This window comes from Brassica oleracea, chromosome C7 (genome assembly GCF_000695525.1).
Source record: "Brassica oleracea var. oleracea cultivar TO1000 chromosome C7, BOL, whole genome shotgun sequence".
Lineage (NCBI taxonomy): Eukaryota > Viridiplantae > Streptophyta > Magnoliopsida > Brassicales > Brassicaceae > Brassica > Brassica oleracea.
Genome location: NC_027754.1, coordinates 37,032,125 through 37,043,857, shown reverse-complemented (window position 1 = coordinate 37,043,857; position 11,733 = coordinate 37,032,125). Strand labels below are relative to the sequence as shown.

General features: G+C 39.5%; 2 protein-coding genes across 2 annotated transcripts; one reads left to right on the top strand and one right to left on the bottom strand.

Moving 5' to 3' along the window:
• Positions 1–443: 443 nt before the first annotated feature.
• LOC106303222 lies at positions 444–5,840 on the bottom strand. Its single transcript, XM_013739554.1, has 9 exons — positions 4,533–5,840; positions 3,730–4,026; positions 3,470–3,679; positions 1,635–3,245; positions 1,475–1,519; positions 1,271–1,363; positions 1,051–1,185; positions 725–850; positions 444–617 (listed from the first exon to the last, which is right to left on the bottom strand). The coding sequence occupies exons 1-9, from the start codon at positions 5,838–5,840 to the stop codon at positions 444–446; spliced, it is 3,999 nt and encodes a 1,332-aa protein (XP_013595008.1).
• Positions 5,841–9,019: 3,179 nt separating this feature from the next.
• LOC106306079 (homeobox protein knotted-1-like 3) lies at positions 9,020–11,266 on the top strand. Its single transcript, XM_013742548.1, has 6 exons — positions 9,020–9,892; positions 9,983–10,103; positions 10,208–10,392; positions 10,494–10,625; positions 10,709–10,845; positions 10,947–11,266. Exons 1-6 carry the CDS (start codon positions 9,251–9,253, stop codon positions 10,984–10,986), a joined length of 1,257 nt encoding a protein of 418 aa, XP_013598002.1. The 5' UTR covers positions 9,020–9,250; the 3' UTR covers positions 10,987–11,266.
• Positions 11,267–11,733: the final 467 nt, after the last annotated feature.

Below are 11,733 nucleotides of genomic sequence, written 5' to 3'. Positions count from 1 at the left end.
GGTCAAAATTTTCGTACGCGAATTTGGTTTTTGAAATTTTTAACTCCATTAACAGGTTTTATTACAAACGTGATATTTTCACGCGTTTCAGTTCAGATTTATTTTTGTTTTTGGATCTTAAACTTTTAATCTAAACATGTAGAAGTTCTATATAATCAAAAATTACTAAATAAATTGAATCCAAAAGACAAAGAGGTTAAATTCATACTTCACACGTGTGGTTAGGGACAGCCTCGGCTTTTATTTGGTTGGGTAAGATGACATGTGGCTCGACCTTTATAATAACTATGAATAAAATAAACGATTATCGGGTGTTCAAAAAAATAAAAATAATAATAAATAAACGATTTATTTTTTGACTTAAGGCATATATTATAGAAAAAGAATAAAATGTTTTACAAGCATATTGCTATAGTTAATCCCACATTTTAACCCATACTTAGTCAAAAACCCATAATTAAGATCAGGTAGTTAAATGGATAATTTGGTGAAGTTGGCTTTCCAGAAAGTCGAAGGGTCCTTATGAATGGTCCGTAGTGTTTATCACCTCCGTTGTAAGCCACCTCTGCATGAGGAAGGATGAGAGCGAAGGCGACGAGGATCGGAAGCTGAGGATTCTGTCCTTTATCAATCGATTCAAGGAAGCAGTCATCTCATTCTCTGAGAGGAAGCGCTGATTGTGCAATCGTTGATTTCTCTCTCTCCATAATAGGTAGATCACAACCTGCCAGCATAATAAGATCAGGCGCTTGGCAAGTCTGTTCCCTGATAAAGCAACATTTGAGTTACCGTATCCTGCCATGATCGGGAGGGCGTAGTCGAGCACCTCCGAGAAATCTCCGACCAGATTCTATAGGAGTAAGGGCACTGGAAATACAGATGGTCTCTAGATTCTGGCCCCAAGTTACAGAGCAAGCAAATACCATCAACAGGCAGCCCCCAAGCCAGAAGACGATCGCGTGTAGGACATCTGTTCAACATAAACAGCCAAGCCAGAAAATTGTGCTTTGGGATTCCACCTTTAGTCCATACCACACTCGCCCAAGGTACCTGTGCTTCTACTCCTTTAATCTCCCAATATATCTGTGCAGTTTTGTATCTCTTAGACCTCACTCCATTGACAATCCACTCATAGCCGTCCTCCATCCCTTCGTGCAGCACCAGTGTTGTTAGGAATGTTTGCACCTGCACCATCGCTTCAGATCGAGCTCTTGGAAGTACCCAGGTTTCTGACCTTAGAGATCTGATAAAGTAACATCAAGGGGGATACCCTGTCTAGAAGCCCTGTCTTGTAAGAAGTAGTCTTGCAATGATCCAAAGGGTGACCAGTGGTCTGTCCAGAAGCGACAAGTTGCTCCATTGCCTACACGCATTTTGATCCAGGTATACACTTCTCCACGCATCTTGTTTAGTTTATTTGCTAGCCAAGAATTATTAACACTGGTTTTCACAGTCCAGTAGTTAGATAGCGAACCTTGAAGCACCTCTGAAGTGAACCAAGCCACCCACACTGACCCACCTTAAAAGAACAGCATCCAAATTAACTTGATATAGCAAGCCCGATTCCAAGCGCCTAAGTCCTTGATTCCTAGTCCTCCAGCGTCTTTGCTCCTAGTAACCACTTCCCATGATACTTTTGCAGTGTGATGCCCTTCAATAGATCCCTTCCATAAGAACATGCCACATAGAGAGTTGATTCGCGCAATACAGGCCATAAGAAGCAGAAAGTTTGAACACCAAAAGTTTGTGATCCCAGCAATAACCGTTTTAATTAAGAGTAGCCGTCCCGCAAAGGAGAGTGTCTTGACCGTCCAGGAGTTAAACTTAGCTTTTACTTGCTGTATTAGGATCTCGCAGTTAGCTAGTGTGAGCTTCTTTGTGCACAATGGGACTCCAAGATAACGGACAGGTAGGATCCCATTAGGCATGCCTGTTGAAGCTTTGATGGTGTCCATTTCCTGCTGAGATAGGCCAGACGCAAAGAAGGAGCTCTTTTGTACACTAACCGCAAGACCAGAACGAAGCTCAAATTCCTTTAGCACCTGGAGGACATTCTGTACAGAGTCTATAGATCCGTCAATGAAGATCAGAAGGTCATCAGCGAAACATAAATGGGTGAGTCTTGAAGAGGAACATCTCTGGTGATATTTGACCTTTAGCTCTGAGGCTGCACGGTTGAGCATGACAGAGAGGACATTCATTGCAATAACAAACAAATACGGGGAAAGTGGGTCACCTTGACGCAGTCCGCGGCTCCCTTTGAAGTATCCATGAACCATCCCATTATACCCTACAGTGAAGTTTGTGGAACACACGCATGCGTTCAGCCAGTCAATGAGGAGAGGAGGCAGGTGTAATCCGTGAAGGCAGTTGAAGAGAAACTCCCAGGAGATTGTGTCAAAAGCCTTTGCTATATCCACCTTAATGGTGATTCTTTTCGGTCCCTGTCTCCTATGGTATCCATTCACAAGTTCCCCCGCCAAGGTAGTGTTTTCCACAATCAGTCTATCTTTTACGAACGTTGTTTGGTTTGTAACAATCAGGGAAGGGAGGATGAGCTTAAGACGCCTGACTAGTAGTCTTGCGACTACTTTGTACAAGGTATTAAGACAGCTGACTGGTCGGTACTCAGAGATAAGGGATGCTCCAGGAAATTTTGGGACTAGGGTCAGAATAGATGAGTTGGTGGAAGACGGCATGAAGGAGTGACGGAAGAAATGCAATACCGCCTCTACAACTTCCTGACCGAGGAAGCTCCAAGAAGACTTGTAGAATGCTGAAGTTAGACCATCGGGGCCAGGAGCCTTATTTGGGTTCAGCTTAAACATGAGGGAGGTAATCTCTTCATAAGTCGGCAAGGCAGTAAGGGCAGGCAGCAGTGCTGAAGGGAGAGTATAAGATATGAGCAACCCAAACCAAGCTGGAGAGGAGTGGAGCTGCGGCTCAACCAGAACATCAGGACCTAGGATGTTGCGAAAATACGATATAGCGTGAAGGCTCATCAGGTGTGGGTCCGAGAGGATAACTCCTGACGTCAGAACAAACGAACGAATGGAGTTGTAGCTGCACCGAGTCTGGAAAATTCTGAAGAAATAGGCAGTATTCTGATCCCCTTCTAACAGCCAGTTGATCCTCGATTTCTGCCTGGAGTAACTCTCTTCAATGTCCCTCAAGAACAGCCAGTTCTCATGCACTCTTCGTTCTTCTTCAAAGGTAGTAGTGGAAGGATCGTTGAGAGCTTGCACCTGCACGGACTGTAACAAACTGTTAGCTTCTAAAACTCTCACTTGAATATTAGAGTAATTTTCTCTATTCAGTTGTTTTAACACTCCCTTTACACTCTTTTTCTTCCAGCTCAGTTTAGTGAGATTTAGTGCCAAACTTCCGGCAAGATTCCATGTCTCATTTACCAGTTGGTGATAAGAGGGGTGGTGGGTGAGGTAATTGAAGAAACGGAAGGGTTTGGTACCACCAAGGGGGAGGGGTGAGCTAGGTCTAGGACACAAGGGCTATGATCAGAAAAGAGAGGAGGGTGGAATGTCGCAGAACAGTTGGGGAAGGCAGAGATGACGTTGGAGTTTACAAGCAGACGGTCTAGTTTTTTGGCTATTGGGCTCTCGGGGCAGTGGTTACTCCAAGAGTACAGCGGTCCTTGGAAGCGAAGATCAAAGACTTCCAACTGCGTCAAAAATCTTTAAATTCTTGCATCTGTGGAGTAGTGACCCTTACTTCTGAGAGGGAGTGTTCAAAAGGGTTAAGAATCTCATTGAAGTCACCTCCAAGGATCCAAGGCTGCAGGTGTAGCTGGTGAGATTGCCAAATGTCCAGAAGCTCCACCCACAGATGAATCCTCTCTATTCTTAAGTTTGAGGCATAAACTGCCGTGTAGTTGAAGGGATGGGTTGTTGGGAGCGTGACTTCACAGGTTAGAGTTTGCCTTGATTGATGCAGTATCCTGACACGGACATCATCTTTCCAAATAACGACTATTTTACCATCCTCGTCGGAGGCATGGTTAGTTGCAAACTTCCATCCACGACAAAGTTTATCCAAGAGAGAGGTAACATTCTGATCTTTAATATGGGTTTCTAATAGGATACCAAAAGAGGGCTTATTAGTTCGAAGCCAATCACAAAAAGGGGTATGCTTGGCCGGGACATTTAGTCCTCGGACATTCCAAAAAAATAGCTTAGTACACATTAAGAAGGGGGGGCAGACTCTCTCGTAGGATGAGAGGAGTCCAAAAAGGCCAAAAGGAAGAAATGGTTAGAGATTAAAGGGTAAATAGGCGGTTTTAAAGAAGAGGTTAAAAGGCTAAGAGAATTAGGTGGGGACAAAGATGGATCAGAACGAGACCTCTTCAGTGAAGGTTGGTAAGTAGGACTAGGGATATTAAGAGAGGGTTGCTTTCTTAAGGGAGAGGTGATAGGGGATAAGGTTGCGGGTGTTTTCATCTTAGTAAATTTGGAAGGTTTAGAGGGTGAGGTAAATTTGGGAAGAGGGGCCGGGACAATATTATTTAAGGTAAGAACTGGGTCTGGTTCAGCAGGGGAGGAAGAGGTAGAGGGTAACGTAGATGGAGGAGCGATTAGAGAAGGAGAGGGTAGGTCTGCAATAGGAGCCAAGGGAGTAAAGCCAGGAGAATTCACTTCAGTTGCATCTCCAGTAACTTTTATTGGGATGGTTTTTGGGCGATAATAAAGAACAGATGGTGTTTTTGAGGGAATTTTGGCTGGTGTTTTGGAGGTAGGTGTCTTGGATGGAGTTTTGGAAGGTGGGATGATTGGAGGGTTTTTTTGTGGTAAAGGGATTAGGAGGCAGTTTTTGGCTATATGACCCATCTCCTTGCAATGAGAACAGGTTGGAGGAAGCCAAGGGTATGAGACAGTGACTTCAACAACCTCCCCTGATTGCCGAGTGAATTCAACTACGTCAGGTAAGGCCTTGGTTAAATCCACTTCGACCTTAGCATGTGAGAGGGAGAGACTAACAAGGTTTTTTGTGAAATCATCTGTTTCCTTAGGTTCACCAACAAGACCTGCTACCAAACTGAGCCCATCCTGATGCCTAACATCCAGTGGAATGCCAGTTAAGTGAGCCCATATCTGGATCGACTTGAAAGAAGGAGCTTTAGTTGAGTGAGTTGATGTCCACTGCTCGGTATGGAACATCGAATATCCTACATACCAGTAGCCTTTTTCCAATATTTTTTTCTTCAAGTAGTCACTAGTGATGCAAACTAGGAGACTGCGAGAGGCCGGGTTGTTATGTATTTCCAGTCTAATACCTTTGCCCCACATGTGGTTTAACACACTTTGGATTTGACTGTAGGGCGGAGGTCGACCATTGAAAATACAAACAATGAAGTCCTTGTGCAATGCTGCTCCTTTCTGAAAGACTTCATCAGGGATTAGTACCGTTGGTCTATCTGTAGCTGAGGTGGTAGCAGGTGCTAGTCGTTTCAAGGATTTATCTTCAAACCTTCGGATTTTTTCAACAAGAGTGGGAAAGGAATGTGCATTGGGTTGAGTACCAGATTGAGTAGTTGTTGAGGCGGGTTTGGGTTCAGCGGGTTTGGGTTCAGCGGTTACAGGGTTTGGAGGTAAAGTGGCAGATACACGATTTGTATCTGTCGCATTTGAATGGTGGTGGTTGGACGGGTTGGCAGTAGAAGTGTGAGTAGGTGAGATAGCTTTGTTGGTTTGCAAAGGAGAGCTAGTCTTGGGTGGCAAGACAGTAAGACTCACCGTAGAGTTGGAGTGAGCATCTGTTACAGATCCAACAACAGTAGTTTCAGATCTGGGATTTGGAACAGAGCCAGAGACAATTTCCAACTCCATTTCAATGTCAGCAGTAAGTGAAGGACCAGCAGCAGAGGGCTGTTGGACAGTTTGGTTAGAGGGAGAGTGGGGAGAAGATTCAGTCGAGAGAACTGAAACTCTAGTTCGGTTGAGGCGCTTAGAGGAGGTGGTAGGGGAGAGGATGGGGAATAGCTCTAAGGAAAGGGTAGGGAGCGGGTCAGGTGGATCAGGGGGAATGAGATTTCTCTTATCACCGGTGGAAGAAGACGACGGAGGCGAGGCGGAAGCGAGGCGGAAGCGAGGCGGAAGCGAGGCGGCTTAAATCCCACGGGTTCGACATAGGAAACTGAGCCAGAGAGCTATTGGCTTTTTTAAATCATATTTTCCCTTAAAACGATTTATCGAATGATTGAACCATTAGTGGAGACATTTCAAGATGGTGTTGCTTGAAATTATGTTATCAAGGAGAATATAAAATATTTTAAAACATATTCGTATTGCGATTTAACTGTATTGCCATTTTTTTATATAAAGTTATCAGTAAGACAATCTTGAAGGAAAACTAAGAACAGTTTGCGAAGTTTCGTCGGTGCAACAATCATAAAATTATAGTTCAAAATCTATCGTTTGAGGTAGAGCAAAAGTAGATTACGTGCACACATGTATAAACAACAATATTATCGTTGATCATATAAAAGAATATATATATTATTTTTTTGCATATAAAAGAATAGTTGCATGATGGTTAAACTGATTTCCCTCCTTCAGATTATATAGTAAACCGTATGAATTGAGAGAATAAATTATGTGTTCAAAGAGATGATACAAGAGAAACTATAAACTTGATTATACAATAAAGCTTAAAGACACTAAAACTATAAAATAAAACTATAAACATCTCCAATAAAATACATAAAAACACCAAATTTGGTATAATTTCATCTCCAACAAAACACTAAAATTGACACTATCCCACCAAATTTGATGTAAAACTATTCATCATATCAAATCTTTAAATTACATATTTTATTATGTTACATTTAATAATATAGTTCAATTACTATAAAATTTGTAATTAAACAAAAATATATTGTATTATTTGTATTTTAAATTAATTTTTACAAAATTAAAAAAAAAATTATTTTTATTTTTTATTTTCAAAATAAATTATTAAATGATTGTTATCATTTATCACTTATAAATAATAAAAATAATAATCTTGATGTGATAAAATAATTGTTTATCAATTACAAATAATAAAAATTTAAAAAGTTTAAAACTGAAAATATTAAATAATAGAATATTATTTTTGGTATAAAATTTGGTGTCATTGTTAAAAATGACAAAAATAATTTGACAAAAAAGCACTAAATTTAGTGCAATTTTAAATGTCATTGTCGGAGATGCTAAGACCATCTGCAACGCTGTTACTCTTGGCTTGATAACCGAGGTAAGGTTTTTAAATTATTTTATTTTTTTTATTATTTTTTTTAGCTAAAAAAAAAAAAGGAAAGAACCAATCGCGGGATCCCATGTGGCGGTAGGACCCTCGCACAGTAACAAGTCTATCCTTAACTAAGGATTAATTTAACACAAACTCTTAAATTTCGTGGGCCCCACATATTATTATAATACTTTTTTGTTAAGGATTTTTTGCTAAAAATTCCTATTGGACTTGCTCTAAGCATCCAAGAAGCTCATTATTCACACGTACTTTTGTTTCTTTTAAGAGTATCTCCAATCCCACAACAAAATTTACTGCAAAATAGAGTGGATTATGCATTTGTGAACAAACAAAAAAATCATTACTGCATATATGGAGTAATGATTTTTTTATTTGCTTATAACTGCATAATCCACCCCATTTTGATGCACTAAGAGCATCTCCAAAAATACTCCCTATTATAGAGTTTTGCAAATTCTATATTTGAAGTTTCAAGGTGTTCTTCTCCAAAAGCAAAACTTCAAATTTAACTTCAAAATTATTTATAATTTACATTATACTCCTTATATTTGTCATAATTAATATAAATCCATAAAACTTTTGTAGATAACTAGCACATATATAAAATATTATAGTAATATTAATTAAGAAAATATTACACTAAAATATAAAATTATAAATAGAAATACATAATGAAATATTAAACTACAAAAAAAATACCATATTATTACATAAAATTATTTTAAAATGCTCCATTTTCGGTTATACAAAATTTGTTCGGAAAATATTTTAAAAGTTCTGAAAAAAATTTACTAGACTATTAGTGTTGATGTAATATTTAAATTTGTGTAACAATTATGTCTTCCAGTTTATATCTTCTTAAAAAAATTATTTAGTTTCTTTTGTAATATTCTTGTTGTCTAATTCTACTTTTAAAATATTATAAATCTTTTTTTGATTTTTAAATAAACTTCTATATGTAAAATTTTAATTTATAGAATAAATTTGAATATTTAAAGTATACAAAAGTTTTAAAGATTAAAATTATGGATGAGAAAATACTTAAGAATTATAAATGTGATGTATAATTAATTATAAGGATCAAAATACAAATAAAAAGATGAAACTTCAAATTTAGAGTTTTAAGAAGTGAAATTTCAAATATAAAGTTTCACTTTTTAAAACTTTAAATTTGAAGTTTTGAAGTTTTTTTTTGTAGAGCAAAAAATTCTATATTTAAAGTTATAGAGTTTGTTTTCGAGAAGCGGACCGTATTTTACTGTTCCGTTTGTGCATCTGCAGCTAAATTCGAGCGTGAAAGACACGCGCTTGTGGATCCAGATACGTTGCGTCTGAAAACACAACACGTAGCAACTCCTTTTTAAAAAGAAAATACATTTATTATTTCTCGACGACCTTGCTTCGCCGTCCGATCTTAATGAATCCAATCGTCATTCACAATGAACGACTCAGATGAGTCCATGACGACCTACTTTCTTTAATCACATTTTTGTCGTGACCTAATCTTTCTATTTTACTCATTAATCACCCTTTAAAAAAAAAGAAAAGTCTATATGTGGACCACAGTGATTGGAAATTGAGAAACCAAATTTTTCTTCCTTGGCAAAAATAAAACATTTTTGTCAAGCACTTCTATTTTTTTTAATTCGCTTTGATAATTACTCTGGTAAAAAAAAAAATAGAGAGAGAATAGTTGGTCTAATATCTCTCGCTCGTCTCAGCTCTGTGGAGTCTGCACACCCTTACATATATATAAAAAAACACAGAAACGTTTTCTCTGTCACTTTTTCGATTAAATAAAAGAAAAAAGGTTTTTATGTGGATTGATAATAGAAACATATGAAACAATCGTCATAAGAAGCAGAGATTCACCTTCTCCTCCTCTCTCTCTCTCTCTCTCTCTCTCTCTCTTTATCTTTCCCTCTCAGACACACAGGAGATTCGAACACAACAACAACAACAAAAAAAAAAGTCAAACAAAACGATGGCGTTTCATCAGAATCATCTCTCTCAAGACCTCTCTTTCAATCACTTCACCGACCAACACCAACCTCCTCCGCCTCCTCCACCTCCGCAACAACAACAACATTTCCAGGACTCTGCGCCTCCCAACTGGCTCAACACGGCTCTCCTCCGCTCCGACAACAACTTCCTCAACCTCCACACGACCGCCGCCAACGCCACCGCCGCGAGCAGCTCCGATTCTCCTTCCTCCGCCGCCGCCGTCGCCGCTAACCAGTGGCTTTCCCGCTCCTCCTCCTTCCTCCAACGCACCGCAAACAACAACAACGCCGCCGTTGTCGGAGACGTCATCGACGACGTAACCGGAGGAGGAGCCGAGCAGATGATGAGCGGCGGTGAGAACAAGAACGACGGAGGAGGAGGAGAAGGAGTCGTGAGCTGGCAGAATGCGAGGCACAAGTCGGAGATCCTCTCTCATCCTCTCTACGAGCAGCTTCTGTCGGCGCACGTCGCGTGTCTGAGAATCGCTACTCCGGTTGATCAGTTGCCAAGGATCGACGCTCAGCTTGCTCAGTCGCAGCACGTCGTCGCCAAGTACTCCACTTTATGCGGCGGCGGGCAAGGACTCGTCGGCGGGGACGACAAGGAGCTTGACCAGTTCATGGTAATAAAATAAAAACTTTATAATATAATATAAAATTAATTAATAGTTAATTGTTATGAAATGAAATTAATCTTAGTTTATAACACACAGACGCATTATGTGCTGCTTCTATGCTCTTTCAAAGAGCAACTGCAACAACACGTGCGTGTTCATGCGATGGAAGCTGTGATGGCTTGTTGGGAGATTGAGCAGTCTCTTCAAAGCTTAACCGGTTAGTCATTTAGTAAGAGACAAGTTCCTTTTTTTTTTTTTGATTTACGAGATTATTGTCGGGTTATCATTAAACCATGTGTGTGTTGTTTGTTGGTGAGATAGGAGTGTCTCCCGGTGAAGGAATGGGAGCAACAATGTCGGACGATGAAGATGAACAAGTAGAGAGCGATGCTAATATGTTCGATGGGGGCTTAGATGTTTTGGGTTTTGGTCCTTTGATTCCTACTGAGAGTGAGAGGTCTTTGATGGAACGTGTTAGACAAGAACTTAAACATGAACTCAAACAGGTAATATATGCAAAACTAATTAATAACTTGTTCTTCTAGGTTTTACATGAATGATGTTCCAACAAGGGTAGACACTTTGTTTGTTTTGGTGTGGAAAAAAGGGTTACAAGGAGAAGATAGTAGACATAAGAGAGGAGATAATGAGGAAGAGAAGAGCTGGGAAGCTACCTGGAGACACCACCTCTGTTCTCAAAGGATGGTGGCAGTCTCATTCCAAATGGCCTTACCCTACTGTCAGCTCTCTCTCTCTCTCTCTTTCTCATTAGTTTTCTTCCATTTAATGAAACTCCCAGGTGATAATAATTAGCATTTGCAGGAGGAAGATAAGGCGAGGTTGGTGCAGGAGACAGGTTTGCAGCTAAAGCAGATAAACAATTGGTTCATCAATCAGAGAAAGAGGAACTGGCACAGCAATCCATCTTCTTCCACTGTCTTGAAGAACAAACGCAAAAGGTATACTATTACTTGTATAGTTCTATTGTCTTAGAAGACAACCAAAAACTTATCGGTTCAACTCAAGTCTGAAACTATTTTTTGTGTGCATGGATGAAAAGCAATGCAGGTGACAATAGCGGAAGAGAGCGTTTCACGTAGGAAAGAACATATATATGGAAGTGAATTTGTAGCTGGATTGGTTGGGATTTGAAGCAAAGGGTTTTTAGGGGTTAAAGGCGAGAAAATGAAGGAGAAGTTGGGCTTATATAGAAGAGAGGGGACAGTATTAGACAGTAACTTTTTGTGCAATTACAACATAGTACGCAGTTTGGTTATGTGATGCCATGTTTTTATTAGTAGTACTAGTAAGTAAGTACACAAATCCCAAAAGTAAAAGAAATAAGGTTATCATTATTTTATGATTTCCATTATTTTTTTGTTTGATTTGTTCCACGCTATTATATGATTAGTCTAATGTATTTGAACCACACTAGCTGTATAATCTCCATGCACATTTGTTGTGGTTTTGAAATGTTGTACAACAAAATCTAGTAGAGATCAGTACTGAACTGGAGAAGTAACATGTCAGAATAAGCCGTTGTTTGAGAAGCTTATATACTATACAAACGTAGTTTTGAGAATATTGTCAACATTTAGATAAGATATCTACTCAAAATAAGCTTTATATCTCTCTCTATGATCCCCAGTTTGGATTGTTTGCCTTGGCTTCATTCACCATCTTCACTAACGTTACCTGCCACTGCCAATAATACACCAATGAAGAAAACTTCTGAGCTGTGTTTGTAATGATCATATGTCAGAGATGTTACGCTGACATGTAAAACATACCATACTAAACACCAGGCGGAGGCATTGTAAGGTTCCTTGGTGACGGTGAGCTATCAT

Bases quoted from the DNA above. Each gene is read 5' to 3' on its own strand.
- LOC106303222 (XM_013739554.1), bottom strand. From the start codon at position 5,840: ATGGAGTTGGAAATTGTCTCTGGCTCTGTTCCAAATCCCAGATCTGAA. The intron at 3,680-3,729 runs GTAAGGGTCACT...TTTTTGACGCAG, and splicing joins TTGAACACTCCCTCTCAGAA to TTGGAAGTCTTTGATCTTCG. The intron at 851-1,050 runs GTACCTTGGGCG...TTACTCCTATAG, and splicing joins TTAAAGGAGTAGAAGCACAG to AATCTGGTCGGAGATTTCTC.
- LOC106306079 (XM_013742548.1), top strand. From the start codon at position 9,251: ATGGCGTTTCATCAGAATCATCTCTCTCAAGACCTCTCTTTCAATCAC. The intron at 10,626-10,708 runs GTCAGCTCTCTC...TAGCATTTGCAG, and splicing joins CCAAATGGCCTTACCCTACT to GAGGAAGATAAGGCGAGGTT. The intron at 10,846-10,946 runs GTATACTATTAC...ATGGATGAAAAG, and splicing joins TTGAAGAACAAACGCAAAAG to CAATGCAGGTGACAATAGCG.